At 39.9% G+C, this 17,881-nt stretch overlaps 1 protein-coding gene across 1 annotated transcript in view; it reads right to left on the minus strand.

Moving 5' to 3' along the window:
* Positions 1 to 3,544: 3,544 nt before the first annotated feature.
* The window catches only part of LIN52 (lin-52 DREAM MuvB core complex component), a 48,026-nt gene continuing 33,689 nt past the window's right edge, over positions 3,545 to 17,881 (minus strand). Inside the window, exon 6 of the mRNA XM_069783910.1 lies at positions 3,545 to 6,617. Within this exon, the coding sequence (XP_069640011.1) occupies positions 6,562 to 6,617 (56 nt within the window). The 3' untranslated portion in view covers positions 3,545 to 6,561. The remainder of the gene's footprint in view (positions 6,618 to 17,881) is intronic.

The raw sequence follows: 17,881 nt of genomic DNA on the forward strand, positions 1-17,881 counted from the left end.
TCAGAAGTTGTGAGGTGAGTAGGAGACCCCAGCTCAAACTCCCTAATCAAAACAAGGCAAAGACAGACACATACTCACCCTAACTTTTAACCCGACACTTTCTTGAGAAACCGTCATCAACCAAGTATTTTCCAGCAAAACATTTTCCCTAATTTTTGACGTCAAGCTCATTGTGAGCAAAATATCTCAGCTGATCCCGTTAAGGATAGTCAGGGCCTGCAGATCCCTTTGCCTCCTGTGCAGCTGATTACAAACCAATCTCTCCTGCAAATCAGGGCTCACTCTGATCCCTCCGGCAAGGAGCCTCACCAGCAGAAGTGATTTGTCTTCATTTTACATGCGCTATTGGGCTTCAGTGTACTAAGTAGGGGGAGAAGCCTAAGACAGGGTGACAAACTGATCCACATAGAGTACAAGAGAAAGACAGGTGTGGGTGATTACCCTGAAAGGCAAATTAAGATAATCAATATACATATATATAAATAAATAAATTAAAACTAGCTATAACTACTAAGTTACTTTAACACAGGGAGAGGAAAACAAAAGAAAGGCCACAGAACCAGGCAGTCTGAGTGTCCGTGCCCACTTGGGTCACTTTGCTGGTGTCCTGTCCCTCATTCTCATGTAGCTGATGAGCCCTCTTCCTGTCTTTTTGTACACAACCTGCTGCGTTTTGGGCTATTGTAGTAAGTGGAAGATGGCCAACGGCAAATTTCTGATGCTTTAGAATTAGCTTTAAAGTTCTGTGATTACGAGGAAAGTTGTTAGATGTGCCCGGTATTTTGGGGAGAGGAATCCTCCCTGGCATCCAAGTGTCTGCAAACACAAAATTTAATTACCCTATATTATTACGCCTACTCATCAGCTATTGGCCACAGAGCCAGCCTTTCAAGTGATACAGAACCAAGTCAAGTACTTTGTCCCCCCAGAGATCTGGTCAATAAATAAGGTGCAAGGTCATTCTTATTACCCATTTTTTCAACTAGCAATTAAGTAAGGGCTTTCAAGCTCAGCCCTCTTCCTCTTTTCTGTTCCTTACTGAGGTGTCTATAACAGAGACAGGCAGGGAGCGTTCTGGCTTCACTGGTCACTGATCTGTATTATAGGAATCAGCAGGCAGGCCAGAGGTCAACCACACAAACCCAACAAGAAAACGCCTGTTCTGTACACGCATCAGCTGCCTGGAGTCAGTCATCCTGCTCAAAGGGACATGACGGAAAAGGTCAAGTCTAAAAATCGGCAATTTCAGTGGATGATAAAGTCAAAACATGAAGAGACCCTACCATGCTTAAAATCTAGCACAATCTAAATAAAAATGGCATTATTGCACATACTCTATGCGGAATGTGAATTGCACTCTATAGAAACTGGGTCAGTGCATAATTCTCTGGCCACTTGAGCTTTTTAAGTATCTTTATGCAGACTTCAAATGATTGGCCACAATTGACTTCAGGATTTTGCATTTCACGTCCTCCTGAAAGAAGCTCAAAGCACTGATGTAAGGATTGGCTTGCAGAGATAACACATCTCTAGAATAGCTTTGATTCCAAGAATCACGGTATTACATAAAACCAAAAGGATCCAGTCTTTTTTGTTTCCTTTTCCCTTTCCTTTTCCTTGATTTTCTTTTTCTCTCCTGTATTTTTTTTTTTTTTTTCTTTTCTTGCCTTTTAAAAATACCAAGGTTCATCTCTTATCAGGGCAATGCATATTTGGCATCACACACAATACCTTTGAAAGTATGTGGCACACTGGCTGATGTATATGCTGGGAAGTAGGAACCGTGGGTTTTGATATTTCTGTGGTGGGAAGTTTTTACTATAGTGATTACAGGAATGTGTTTACAACATTGCATTTCTTGTTCTAATCACTTTCATTCAGTTCAGAGTTTGTTGGTCCATGGGAAGTTTTTGTCCAACTGTGATTTTGCTGGGCTGAAGATACAGAGAGGACCTCCTGGAAAATTGTCTTTCAATGAATTATTGTTTTCTACTAAGGACTGATTATTTAATGACTTTTTAAAAAGTGTCAGTACAGAATGGCATATGAAAATGGTGGTACAACACTAAGAAGTGAGGATTATTTTCATGTTATATTAAGTCTGCATGCCATGTTCAGATAGTTCACTCAAAGATGTGATGCATTTCCGCACTACGAGTACCCTTGTTGCCTGGGGTTCTTCCTTAGGAGGAATTCAGAGTAAATGTGAGGATGCCTGAAATGTCTCTATCAAGATGATATCTCTGGTGTTTTCAATCACTGCCCACTTTAGGAGAGCATATGTAACAGTCTGTGGATTTTCTGCAGCAGTAATTTTCAAGTTGTCTCATTCTTTGATTGCGTATGTCAAAAAATTGGTATCAGTTCAGAAGAATTACAGAAATGTTTATGCAATGTTACTGAACTTGTGGTAGGATAGGAGTCCAGGATTTCAGACCATATGACAAAGACCTACTTTATCTTTTTTACGTACTGCATAGGCTGATGATGGAATTACCCAGTATCAATTCCTCAACATGAAATGGTTGGCATGACTGTCGTCATGATTTGGAAGAAGTGTTTTTTGCCTAAGACAAGTTACTGTGGGTGAAGATGAAGTGGATGAGATCAGCTGCATGCACAGACTGCAAATGTAAGTGATGATCCTGTTCTTAGAGATACTCAAAACAGGATTTAGCCCATGATGATGCGGGAGAAAATAGCAGAGGAACAAAATACAAGCTGTAATTAAGACTTACACGCCTCCACAGTATGCTTGCACTCTGAATGCTCTGTAATTTTGATTATGCCATCTTGGGCTGTAATAGACGACAGACAATTGAACATTGGGAACATAAGGAAGGTGAACATAACCATGGAACCAAAAACAGAGCAGGAGCTGAAAAATCATGAGTAGTGCACAGACATCAAAGAACAAAAAGCCCCAAACAACTGTTTCTGACAATAAAAGAAATGAAAGGTTTGAAATGGAATTATAAGCAGGTTTAAACCAAACAATGACTTCCACCCAGCCCCACCCCCCCACCTTTTTTTTTTTTAAACTTTTCTTTGCATAACTGAATTATGGAACTCGCTGTCCAGGGGCATTTTAGAGGCCAGAAGTACAGACAGATTAAGACAAAGACAAATTTACGGAGGGTAAGGTCTGCTGTGGACCAGATTCAACTAAAACAGATTGCTGAATGCTGTGTAAGTTACCCTAAAGCAAAATCACTCTGTGTAAGCCTTTTGTTTATATCCTTCCCTATCCTTCTACAACTGTTTATAATCAAAGAGAAGATTACAGATAAGACGGGCTTGTGATTTGACTTGTAATAGCACCTTACATTTTTATGTAACATAAAAATCAGTAAAATAAACCACAATAAGGTTCAAACATTACCTCCAAGTTGCATTAGTCAATTTTCACTAATCTGTTATTTCTAGGTGACTTGTTGAGGGAAATACAAAGCAACATTGAGAAGTGTGGGTTATAGCATTTGTCCAAAATTGTTAATTTCATAATGGCAAAACACTGACTTAAATGGAATATTATGCTCTTCAATTGCCAGTGCTACTAGACTTTTATTTTGATAATCATTAGCATAACAAACAAGAATTTTTTCTCAGCTGGATTGAACAACAAAGCATTTGATACTCCAAGACTGAAGTGAATAGCCTTTACAACTGAATATATGTAACACTGGCATTTAAAAGGAACTAAATACATATTGGGTTTATTTCCAAGAACCTCACAGTAACATTTAACATACCAACACATGAAAACACTTTATAAAACAATGCATTAGCTTGATTAATATTACCAAATCTTGATTTTCTTATATTCTTCATTCCCATCTTTAATTTATCAAAACTTTTTTTTTTGTTTCAAAATACAGAAGGTTATTAGTAACAAAAAGTCACGCAGATTTTCTTGTATAGATAGATACTGCAGGGATGTCAGGAAGGACGTCACTGAAGGAAAAAAATTGGGTTCAAAAGGGTGTGAAAACCCTTAGTACCATTTGGATATTGCCAAATATTTATTTACTGATGGGAATGGAGCAGCACTAGGCCAAACCCTGTGGTGGCATGCAGAAGTGTGAAGAAGAGCCTGAGGAAGAGTATTGCCTAAGTGGCTGAGCAAAAGCTTTTGCATCTCAGAGGGCTATTTTGGAAACCCAGACAAATCTCTGAAATTTGCATTTGTTTATTATCAAACCACAAAGCAGTAGCAGACAGATTACAATTCTCTGGCTAACACAAAAGTACATATAAATATTACCAATAAAAAAAATACATCACTGACTCATCTCTACAGATGACAAGTACAAAGCCAATAAATATCACAACTCTAAAGCATACATTACTGACTGCCCTATAGAAGATAAGTATTGCATAAGGTAAAAGGGGGGTTTTGTTTGTTTGGTTTTTTTAACACATATATGTTACTAAAAACTACCTAAAGTTTGAAATTCCTTACTGAACATAACAGAAAATATACATATACTTCCATGCCAGGCTTTCATATCTTCTCCTATATTCCTCCTTTCAGATCTCAATTCCTTAAGGTGTTGGGCCAACAAACCTCTATAAAATGCACAAACTTGTATTGGTGATACAGACGAAGTATCCCATTATGTCATATATGTGTATATATATTATATATATATAGTATACAAACTTAAAATTGCATTCAAAATGTGTAATATAATACCTCAAGCTACATCAACATCAGTTTGTACCAGCAGGTTTTTTCTCAGTCTCTGAATTATCACTTTCAGCTTCTCTTCACATTCATCTGTCTGAACTCTCATATTCTCAGGGGATGGAGTTCCTGTTAAGCTCAGCCCTGCATAAACTGTGAAGTACAGAAATAAATCCATTAAGTTTAAGATCAGACTCCTGACATTCCTAAATATTCAGTAGTTGTGCAGGGTCTTTCCGGGATGTGGGATTTAACTGCCTAAACTTAGTTAACAGGAGCTGTCCAAAACGAGCCTAGTTCTGACTGGTAATAACCAAGACCACAGACTGCAAACCAAAAGGCCACCAGCATTTTAGTAAAAATTCAGGTAAGTCTATTTGATTAAAAGATCTCCTCCTCTATTGCACATGCACCTGAAAAGAGTCTCCTCTCTCTGCAAAGACAGAAAAAGACAACGCTCTAGGGACAGCCTGTTACATGCACTATTTCCAAGTAATTTCTCCTCTCACATGTGACTTCAGCCTGGGAAACATCAAGTTTTGAAAAGCCTGCATGCTAAAAAAACCATTTCTAAATAGAGAAGAAAACCCTGCCCTTCAAACAATGTTTCAATATTATGTTGTACCCTAAAAAGAACATACTTACTGATCCTTAAAATGTTGTTTTCTAGGAAAAGGAAAGAGGATGAAATAAAAAAAATTATTCTCTTAAATAAAATAAGAAGTCTGAACATGCTTCTTACCTCTTCTCAGGGGTGAACATGCAGAAGTGCATTAACAGAAGGAAAAGGCATTAAACTGTAAGATGAATAAAGCCCAAAACTGTGCTGAAAGAGACCAGGCCACAGAAAATTCTGTCTTAAAAATTCTGGTTTTGTAGGGGAAGAAAATTTTGAGGTTGCTGTTTTGTAAGTAATTAAAAATACCACAAAATGTTATTTTCAGAACTGTTAAGATTCTGTAAAAGCATACCATCCTCACAACGTGGCTAACAATCCTGTTGCCCCTTCTTGGGGTGCTAACTGAAAATATTACCACTTTTCAACTTGATAACTTTCTTCAGTTTCTAGCTCTGTAAGAAGCAGAGAATTGCAGTGGACTGACAAAGCTGCTTCTTTGTGTACTGGCCGAAGTTTCTGTAGGGGTATTTTCCTTCATGATACAGTAACACCTCTTACTCCCTACTGTCTGTCAGTCTCAATTTCACTAAAGAACCGTTCAGAGTGAGATGAAGCTCCTGGTACACCAAAGGTCTGGAGGTCCTCCTCGGAGTACCAGACATGCTTCTCTGAAGGCAGCGAGTAACTGGAATCTAATGCACAGACTGCACTCAGCTTCTACACTAAAAGCATATGCTCCTGCTGAACCAGTGCTGTTGGTCAATCCGCACTCCAAACTCTGCTCAAATCTTTTAGCACATAAGTTGCACATAGGAAATCAATGCATCTAAGACAAAAGACACACAAAAAAGTCAAAGCCTCATGATGTGCACTGGCCAGTGTCAGATTTGCTGTGTACTTCAAACTGGTGCTGCCACTGAGAGCAACTGAATAAGGACACTATGGTTGTTCACTTCGAATAGCTGATTAAAACAGGTAACTTTGTCACAGCATGTCAGGGCCGAGTCCTCCTGTTGGACACCTTATGGTCAGATGAAGCCCAAATTCCAACAGAACCAATTGCAATCCTTATGACCTGTGTATGCAGTATGTCTCCCCAGTAAAGAGATGAGCTGTGGAAGCAAAAAGAGATGTTTGCTTCTGAAGGTCGAGAGCAAAAGCTTTGTACTTCTTAGAAGTTCTGGGGTTCATCTGGATCCGCAGTACATAAAATGATCTAGTTGGGGTATTTTTGTCCAAACTCCAGATGTGGCAGCTACTTTTTGGGTTTCTCTAGGATGTTCAGAAATTTCCCTCGAGTCATTTCTCTAGCTGAAATCACAAGGGAGAAAAAAGAGATTAATATTTTTTAAAAAGCCAAGAAACCCAAACAATTGTGTAATTTACAGATTTTAAGCATAGGATAAGAAATTAATTTAGTTTTGTTCTTATACCAACAGTGAGTAAGGCTTATTTAATTTATTTTTTTAAGTGGAAAATAAATAAAACTGCATTTCAGCTTGAATTCCTGATATCCTAGAAATACAGGCAGGGCCTGGAATCTCCTAAACTCAGCAATAATTCCCACAGGCTGTCTCATTATATACAATCTATGCTTTCTATTCCTAGTGCGTTATGCTCTCGCAGCATCTCCTTTTCTCTGTACTATCCATCTCCAAATGGTGTAATCCAGATCTCCATCACTCTATCTCAGAGCAATTGTTCTGGAATGTTATAATCCGTCACAGATTATGGAACTCTCTCTTTCTCCATTTCAGGATTATTGGTCCCTGGATGCTATGATCTTCAACAGAAATTAGACAGCATTTTCTCTCTCTCAGCAGTGTCAGTCCCTGGATGCTGTAATATAATGGGGTTTATATTCCTTCAATGCAGTTCATCTATGGATGGTGTAATAAAGTAAAGTTTATAGAGCTTTGGTCTTCTCTCTCTCTCTGCATTGTCAGTCCTTCGATGTTTAATACAGCAAGGCAAGGTTTATATGTCTCTCTCTCACTCTTGGCACCATCAATCTCTGGTAGCTGTATTACAGCAGGGTTTACACAGCCACTTTTCTGCACGAGACATTTCTGACTTGTGAGCCCATAAGCTCACAAACTGGCAGAGCAGCCCTAATACTATCTTTGTCTTGCAATAACAATACAATGCATCAAAGACAACACGATTAGCGATTCAGTCCTGGAGAATGACAATCTTCCCACCAGTGCTTCCCTTCATTTCTTTTAAATAAAGGTGTAAGCTTTGTGCTGGACTGACAGGCATCAAAACATGGAGGTTTTTATTCACAGGATTGATGAAAGCATGTATGTTTCCCACAACTGGCCTAGTGAGACTCTGGAAGGAGACGGCAATTCATTTTCTGTTTTATCCATTCAATTGCTGACCTCTCTACTGAGAGAGTAACAGAAATGACAATTAGCATAAAAACTGGAGGTGGGCTTGTTGCTGATGTTGGGTTTTCCTTTGGTATTACTGAATATCTGTTAGAATAGAACTAAAATGTAATAAAAATGTTCAGCTTAAAATACTCAGTACGCACCCTCAGGTAAAGACATTTTGTTATTCTTTACCTAAAGGTTAGAATTTGTGCCTTAAAAGCCTCTTCTTTATATTATTACATTTTAATTTGTCTACCCAAAATTGTACCACAAGGTACTGTCATCAACAAGATCCCTGTAAAACAATTAGTGGTGTTATGAACTGTCTGATATTCATAGGCTGCAAAGTCCACTGCTGTGAGTGGAACATGCCTCAGACTGGCTGCAGATTCAAGCAGATCACTGCATTATTCACTTGGTTCATGCCTGCAGCTGTGAGTTATATCATCTGGGATCCATTCCCAACTCTGCTTCTGATTCACAGCATGAACTACCACAAAAGTACTGGTTTGTACTTCTACTTTCCCATCCGCAAGATAGCTTGTATCTTTTAAGTGCTATTTGAACACAAACAGAAGGTGCTGCAGAAGGGCAGAGTGGATTTTTATTTTGTCCAGAACTAAGTTGTTATGCACAAAGAACATGATTAAATAAAAATGCAAGTTTTTAAAAATTTCAGCTAGGAATACATTTTCAGCACCAGTTGTTTGACACTTCCCTGCTTTGCACCATCAACAGTGCATGGTTTTAAAATGCTCTTAATGGAGAAAGCACAAAGCCAAACTGTAGTTGATAGAGTGGAAAGTTTTCCGGAGTCCCATATAGGAGATATACGAATGCATGACAATTCTGTTCCCCCAATGAGGGCTGCACCCTATAAATCAGGCAGAGAGCATAGACTCCTTCTGCGCGCTGAGTGAAATTACTGTGGGTTGGGGGTTGCTCCAGAGCACGTGCCCTCCTGTTCACTTGTCATCGGAGATGTTAACATTTCTGATTAATTCACAGACCTCTCATTTTATTCTTCATTCCTTTATCCTTGCTATCCTGTTCTGCTGCAGCTTAAGGATTCTTACCGACCTGCTACAATAATCACCGCCCGCTTCCCCCCCCAACCTGGTGAAATTGTTTAGTGATGCCAACCGCGCTTTTAATTTGCAAGACATCAGACACAGAGGTAATTTATACCAACATCTGTTCATTTCTGACTTCTGAAACAAACTCGCACATGCTGCTACAAAATCCCATTAGGAGCAGGAGACAGCCTTCTGCTATTCTGTATTCCTCTTCTCCTCACATACTCAGGCTTGCATCGGGTTTATATTTAAAGATATCATGCCAAACTGAAAAAAAGGACCTCACATCTTTGTATATGTATGAAAATGGCCAGGAAATAACATCCTCATATCACAAAAAAATCACAGCCAAACTAAGGGCAAGTTTCCACAAACATAACAAGCTTGTTTCCCTTGCTTCAGCTGCTTCTCTTATCTGCCCAAGAACCACAGTTCAATGTATTCCTGGTAAACACAGGCCAAATATATATTACATGGTACTGCGTTCAAACGTCTTGGCTACTTCTTCCCCTTTGTTCCTCTTTAATCTGCACTGGAGTATGATTTGAGCTTGGGTTTTGCACAGAAAAGCCTCTAATATTAAACTGACTCCTCTACCCAGTATTGCTTCTGATAAATGAATTCTTAATAATGGGAATATAATTTCCAATGGGGCCTTTTGGATCTTGCTGGAGTGAGGGAAGAGCTTGTGAACGAAGAAATCATCACCCACATTCTAAATATGATTGCAGTCTAAGAGAGATGGTAAAACCTGCCTTAAGCAACCACCCAAGGGACCAGCAGAAGCCAGTTGTGTAGTAGATAGAGGTGGATTTTTTAATTAAAAGGTTGGACAAAACTCTAGTGAAAACCTTGGGGATTTTTTCTTTCAAATGGTTGCTTAAACCACGGTCTTCAAGTGAAGAGACGGCTTGAGTGCAGGTTTCATTGTACCAGCAAACAGACACTACAGAGGCTGTGCAGTATGAAAGAGAAATATGAATCTCCATGTCAAGTGACGATTTACAACCTTGCCTACGCTGTGCTTCTACTACAATAGAAAAATCAACAATGGATATGATCGCAATAGCTTGGATACAAATTAACCTCACCTACTAGAGAGGAGGAAAAGGATACTGAAGACTGGTAGAAAAAACACTTTAAGATGTTAACAGCACTGGTTACAATGGAAGTTGAGTTCTTGAATAGACTCTTTCAGAGAAATGTATTGAAAAATGGTATCAGGCTGTTATAATTAACAGAGAATGCTGTACTGTATGAATTAAGTTTCCTGCCTGGCAAAATCTGCCAAGCAGATCTCAAGAACAGGTATTGGGTAGGAAAGGCTGGGTCTGAAAGAAGGAGACATTTCTACTTGATAGGGGAGTAGAATAAGGTTTAATATAATCTCCTCTTTAGAACTTCAATCCCTCAATCCCGCATTTAGCCTTGTTGCCTGGGGCTCCTTTTCTACTACGATTGTCCCCAAGCTGCCTCTCCACAGTAAATTTTGTGGTTGCTGGTTGAAAAGATTCAGTAGTACAGATTGATTTCCTACAAGTGAGGAGATGAGGGATTACCAAAAGCAGTCCTGGTTAACAAGATTGGGTGCAGAATCTCCTGCTAGAGCAGCCCACTCTGCCAGTGCTTTGCATCCTTTCACTATGACATATGGGTTTCATTACACAAAGATTTTCCTGATTTTAACTTGGAGGCGATTACATTGGAAACTCAGAGCTATCTTTACATCTGTAGCAATTTAAAGGTTAAGTAACTTTTAATCAAATGACAAAGACTCATAATGTTTTTTCCTCGATTGAAAATGAAAACTGCTGTTCCGGATAGTCCTTCCGGTGACAATTTAATTAGAAAAAACCACTGCCCTGGAGATTGGGATCCAGCCTGATTGCTCCCCATAAAAAGCCTTCTCACACATAGGACAGCACAGGACATACTGTGTCATAAGGTCTGGATAGCCAGGAAATAATGGAAGGATTTACTGCTATAAAATCAGCAACAAAAACAGTGATTTACACTTACATAAGCAACTTTCATCCAGGAGAATCCCTAAGCAACATACATATGTACACGCTTTTTTAACATAATATACACTTAAATGCAAAAGCGCAACACACTTGGTAATAAAGTCTATGTAAAAGATGTACGTGACAAACTGTATTTATCATACATTTATCATGGTCATTATACCTTCTGCTGCTTACTACCTCTGGGCTTACCTAAAAATCTCAAAACAAAGCCTGTGAGCATCTTCAGATCACAAATATTTTAAAATGAAGTCACCTGCTAAAGAAGCGCTTCTCTGCCGCTCCCCCAGATATACAACTTACAGGACAAATTTGACTGTGCTCTTCCTCTGACCTGAAAATTGTAGCCGTGTTGAAATCTGAAGGCCTTGCTACTTAAAAAACCTGGAAATACAATTAATGCCCTGTGAACAGAACATGTTTTTAGCCCTGAAATGTCTTATAGTATCACACTTTCAATGCTACATTCTTGACTACAAAAAGGTTCTTTTAGGCACTGTCATACTTTGTTAGCTTATCAGTTATTCCTCCCATTCAGTCGTATTTATGGTAACTAAAGAACTTGTTTTTCAACATGGAAGGATTCCTTTAAAGTACTAATCATGCACTCTCAAGCTACTGCTGTGTCTTAGGACTACACAGAAAACAAAACTAAAAGGGTTTATTTCTGACGAACTATCAGTGGAAATTATCAGTTCAGGGCAAAGAACATGAATTGCAGAGAGACAGCAGAACACTACTCTGGTTTTTAACCCCTCTATCACAAGGGTCTGTTGCATCAGAAATTACTTCTTTTGTCCTGAGACACAATGTTAGGATAAGAAGACACAACCATTCTTTTTCTTAGTTGGTAGGACATAAAAAAGACCTAGAGGAATCTGCCTGTGAGTAACTGTGGGAGTCTTGTTTGAGCAGACTTGTGAAAGCCAATGGCAAAGCCACATCTTTTGGCTGGGGTCAACTAGTATTGCATTTGGAAGGGGAATAAAAAAAAAAAATCAGTTGCAGGGGTGGGGGGAATGAAGGCAAAAAGGCAATCTAAAACCAGCAAAAATGTTTAAGATTGACATTATTACTAAACAGCTCTCAAAGAAAAAAGAGGCTTATGTCAGACAAGACCAACAGAATATTACTACCCAGCCAACATAGTCTGAACTTCTATCAGAGAGAGATATCATATGGACCACTTTCTATCTTGAGACCAGACCCCCAAAAGCCTACCACCACCTGGATGCTTGCTGGCACCAGCTCACTCCTCTTCCTTCATAAAAAGAGCTCCAATTACTCTGCTAACTACATACTTCCTTAATGTAATTGTCAAATGAACTGCTACTTGATGACTGTGGGCCTTTGACAAATACTTATCGGTGAAAGCTACACCAAGCCCAATTTCATAAAGAGCTGGAACTGCCATCTCAGGAGAGCAGTGGTTAGCAAAACCAGTGTCAGTCACCTTTAGCGAAGGTAGAACTGGCATGTGCAGATATTCAGACCTGTGCTTCAGGAACTGTTACATTTACACTGAAGACCAGCGTAATCATCTAGCACTCCTGAAAGACATTTTTCAGGTAAGAAGACAGAATCAGCATAAACCTCCAGGTGGAATAAGCTTGCATTACTGTGGCATCTTTCAATAATCAATATCAAAGCACTTGCAAAGTTTATCAAGATTCACAATATTCCTGAGACATACAGTGATTTAATTCCCATCTTACAGATGGGGTCACAGCCTCAGTAAGGAGTGATGTACAGATGTATACTAAAGGAGTCAGCAACCGTGCTAGAATTCAGGCTCTGAAAGATGAGCTCTGTCAAGTCTTGCTGCAGCATTTTAAAATATTACCACCACCTTTGGTAAAAAGCATCACTGTCCTTCCCTTGGTGAATGAGACAGCAGAATCTGCCCTTACTTCAGCTGTAGTTCAGTCTGGCATGACTTGTTTTGAAATGCCAAAGAAGGTGGAGGCTTGCACAAAGCCAGGCTGTGAATCAGAGCAGGTGAGGCACGTGGACCACTCATCCCAGTATGCTATGAAAACAGTAATCTCTGACAGAGAAGTGGTAAATAGCTGAGACTGATAAACTTTTCAACCAGTGAAACAGTTTAGTGAGTGTTAGCTAGAGCCTTCAGAATGGGAATCAAATACCTAATGCGTTCCTGAATCATGAAATCCTCATGTGACCTCTTTCCACCTTGTTTTTCTCCACCCATACTAGTGGTGTTTTATTGTATACCTGATAAGAGATCTCAGAGATCCTAGGATTATCCAGACTGGTGATAACAGATCTGCTGCAGATTAAGATATCCTCAAAAATGTCATTGTTGCTATCAGTAAATACTAAAACTGTATCAGCTCTAAAAAACAATCAGATTCCTTCTCTGCAGAATAATTTACCTTGTTCTCCTAATCAGACTTCCCTACCTTGCAAGGCAATACCATTCTGTTTGCACTAAATTGCAAACAATGATGTTCACAGAGCTTCGAATGCAAAAACTACAAACAGTATTTATGCACATACAGATGGACAAAGCCAGTCAATGAAAACAGTCAAAGCAAGGGGCAATGGCATCCCTGCCAAAGCCCAGGGAGCTACTAAACTTATGTTCCAGGTCACATATTAAGATGTGCAGATATTTTCTCATGAGTGATCCCCATATTAAAGGAAACTCCTACAGTACTTCCCACTTCTAGGAGCTGCCTGCAGCCAACATCCTGTGGGGCCAAAGACCTGATCCCTTTGACCCCCAAAGCAGGGAAAGAGTTACATCTTCTCTCTGCGAAGCCAATAAAAACCTCTCTTGATTATAATTTAGATAAGAGCCACTGGATTGAATAATAATGTCTGAAACTCCCCTGGCTGTTTCACCTTGAGACGTCCATCACTGGGTTAAACATGATGCTAATTGCATTTGGATTGATTAATTTCTCTCACTCCTGTCTATTCGAATAATGCTTAACAAAATAATCACAGCACCCAGAGCCAAATCTTCTCCGTCAAAGGAATGAAGCCATCAGAACCAGCAGAGATGAAAGAAATGAAGATGACCCGTAATTACTGCTACGGTGATATCATTACCATATTATAGAAAATGAGTGTACGGCGGGGGAGCGGGGGCTGCGATTATTATTTATTTTTTAATGGAACCTCACATCCCAAGAATACAGATCTGACACAGTGGAGCATACAGAAATACAGAACTAAAAAATTATTGTGCATTAAATTGCAAAATACAGTGAACACTGGGACTGTAGATACATTGAGCGTCTTGTACTGTGAGCTGCTATTTATTCACTTCACTATTTTTTCATTGCAATAATGTTTCGTATATGACTAGCACAGAGATCTAACATGCCTACCTTCCCCAAAAGATTCTCAAGTATCTGCAACAGAACTCACCCTTAATCCTGATGCTAAAGCCATTCTCCTTTAATATCATTACAATTCTTACTTTGAATGTTGGCATTCAGATTTTTAAACCACAGGACCCAACTTGATGCTCAAAGAAAAGCTAGCATGCAAGAAATTTTTATTCTTCAACGCTGATTCCTATCTGAAGGCAGTTATAAATTCCATCACCAGCCGCAGTAGATCACTTTCAACCATTCATTATGCTGGTTCTGTAAAGATATCAAATGAATCAAGTCTGGAAGAATTTAAACTAGGATTTGGAAAAAAAAAAAACAACCCAAAACCAAAAAAAAAACCCAAACCAAAACCACAACCCTAACATCCAAATGGAAGGCCTTCTGCTCCTTTTATTCTCCAAAATACACTCCCAAAGCCCCTCTCATTTGAGAAACAAATAGCTTGGCAATTGTATAAGATCTTCAGACACCTGTGCACTGCAATTCTAATTGTGGTTTATACAGTTCACTTCTCTCAGTGCTGCTTATGTCTGCCCCCTAGTCTCAGACCGAAGACAAAAAACCCACACACAACTAGCAGCTTAAAATATTTATTCTGGAATAAAGCCAAGGTCAAATACACAAAAAAATTTCACACGCCAAAAATGTCAAGACCTAAGACCAAGTGCTGACTCATGAAGCTAATTAAACACAGAAAAATTATGTTCAAGTATTTTATAAGGCTTAAAGAAATAAATTCAAGTTATGCTTCTAATATTAAAAGCAGTATGAAAGGCAATGTTACATCAAAGTTGAGGATATTTCCAAGTATACCTGAAAGGGACTTCACTAGTGTAAGTTACCACTGGAACAGCTACAGCTTGGGAGAGCTTTGACCACCAAATCCCAGATGTTGGAGGCAAATAGCAGGATAGAAATGGGGCATGTTTTAACAAGAAGCACTCTAAAAGTTTATTTTCTACCTGCTTGTACCAAAAGGAAAATAATCTCTTCCTGGCTTCCCAACCCCTGCAGCAGACCAAGAGTTCTTGATGATTTAGGTTTTCTCACCACAGTATCTCAAAGAGGAATCTTCTTTATCAAGCAACGTGGAGAAATGAGATCAAAACTGTTTGCTCAAGAACTCTTGAGCATAAAACACGTGAAAAAGCTAGGTGGAGAGGTCTGCACTGAATATACACATGCAGCCAGGTATGAAAGGTTTCTGGAAGTGAACAGACCCTTCCCAGAAGGCACGCAGGCAGAAGCACTGCCCAAGCTCCCACAAAACAGTGCACCATGATGTGGTGCCCCTGCCTACGCTGGGGAGCAGGTATTTACCATTTGGGAGCAAAGCAGGTGAACCTTGAAAGTAACCATTTTTTCAAGTTTTATCAGTGGCCAGGGCACGCAGGCCATGGCAAAATCTGAGCCCAGGAGCCAATAGGAACAAAGGGATTAAGAGTTATTAGGAGTAGAGAGAATTACATATTTACAGTACAGTTGCTGAAAAATAATCGTGTAGTGATTATGTAAGTCCCTATACTTCTTTTGGCTAATAATGTTGGGATACAAGCTGTATGGTTATGCAAGCCAGGGCGCACAAATCCAATCAGAAGACTTCAAGGCATGTTTACAGGGAGGCTTGCAGCTCTGGTTCAAGAACGGTACGGCTTCCTTGACCTCTAAAAGGCAGAAACAAGCCCCTGTCAGTAGGTTAGCTAATGGCCTGAGCTGTGAAGCAGAACTGTATTTTTAACTTCTATCAACAAACTTCACGGGAAGAGATATCTGAATGAAAGAAGCTCAAACTTTGGTAGTCTGTATTTATTTGCCCAGAGGTATGTCTTTAAAAGGCAGACTAAATTTTTAAAATGCTTTCTAATCCCAAGATTCCTTATTGAAACATTTTTCCATGTAGATGACTGCAGCCCTTGACACAACAATGAATTATCAATATTGAAGGTCTCTATGAAAAGAAGATTCACGCTTTTTATGACTGAACAATATTATTTGATTTACACATTAAGTAAACCAAGATTCCTTTTGCCATTAGTACAACTATACAACATATTAAATTACATAGAGGACTTCCATAATTTCCAAAAATCCAAGTAAAAAGTCTGTATAAGCAAATACAAGTAAATGATTGAAATCTCAATGTTCCAAGGCCAATGGCTTAACCTTAGTTAAACCAGAATTATGGAAGAGCAGCAATATGCAGTTTGTGGGCTGCAGAAGAAAACCTTCACAATTGCCTCCATAATTTTATTCTTTTCTCCACATGAATCAAAGGCACTTTCTTTAATGACTACCCTTATCCCAATCTTCATCCTTCCCAGTATATTCACTGCTTGCTTTAGTCCAGCTTTTTCAGTTATAATACTGACTACTTTCATGCACTCTGTCCGCTACAATCCTCTTCTCCTGGCAACAATGCCCTGAGCTGAGGAATATTTGAAAGTCCAGAAGAGGGTTCAGGGAATTCAAAACCATCTTTACCAACTCCAAGTTGGTCACAAAACATCCGAGGAAATGCACTGATTTAGAAATGTTACAGTTTTTACAGCATCCAAATGCTACTAGAGTCAAGTTCAAATGAATAGAGAAAAAACATGTATTTGGAAGAGTTAAAAATCACGGGAAAATTGTTGTTACTCACAGAAACTATCGCTAGTTTTAATCTGACCTACTTGGTAACAAAATTGTAATACCACTTAGGGCTGTTTGGAACAGATATTAAAATATAAACAATGCAGGCTCTGCTAGAATAATTACAATCTAGCTGTTAATGAGCTCAAAGGCAACTAGGTAAGGCCCAGTTGTAAAAGCAGACATAGAAGACACACCCAAAAATAAACCCTCCCAGACCCATGAAGAAATGTGAGAACATTTTTCATAAACACCCTCACACTTCTAGTAGCAATGGGTTTTGAAGAAAAGCTTAAAGACATGATTCAAATACAAGAAATACAGAGGTATCGGAGTCTGCAGATATCTCCTGAGAGCAATGGTCAGAAGTGTTTTGGGTTTGTGTGGTGGGCTTTTGGTAGTGGGGAAGGGACCGCAGGGGCGGCTCCTGTGAGAAGCTGCTAGAAGCTTCCCTGGCTCCAAGTCGGACCTGCCTCTGGCCAAGGCTGACCCAATCAGCAACAGTGGTAGCACCTCTGTGGTAACATATTTAAGAAGGGAAACCTGCAGCAGAGAGGGGAGTGGGATGTGAGAGAAAACCCTACACTGACACCAAAGTCAGTGAAGAAGAGAGGAGGTGCACCGGAGGAGGTGATGCCCCTGCAGCCCATGGTGAGACAGCAGGCTGTCCCCCCCTAGCCCATGGAGGGGAGCGGGGGAGCAGATGCCCACCTGCAGCCTGTGGAGGACCCCATGCCAGAGCAGATGGATGCCCCTGAAGATGACCGTCACTCCATGGGAAAACCCACGTTGGAGCAGTCTGTGCCTGAAGGACTGCAGCCCGTGGAAAAGACCCATGCTGCAGCAGTTTGTGAAGAACTTCAGCCTGTGGGAAGAACCCCCGCGGGAGAATTTCACGGAGGACTGTCTCCCGTGGGAGGGTCCCCATGCTGGAGCAGGGGAAGAGTGTGAGGAGTCCTGCCCCTGAGGTGGAAGAAGCAGCAGAGACATGTGACAAAGTGACCTCAACCCCCATTCCCCGTCTCCCTGCGCCGCTGGCAGGAGGAGGTAGAGAAAATTGGGAGTACAGTTAAGCCTGGGAAGAAGGGAGGGGTGGGG

The sequence above is a fragment of the Haliaeetus albicilla genome, chromosome 5 (genome assembly GCF_947461875.1).
Source record: "Haliaeetus albicilla chromosome 5, bHalAlb1.1, whole genome shotgun sequence".
Lineage (NCBI taxonomy): Eukaryota > Metazoa > Chordata > Aves > Accipitriformes > Accipitridae > Haliaeetus > Haliaeetus albicilla.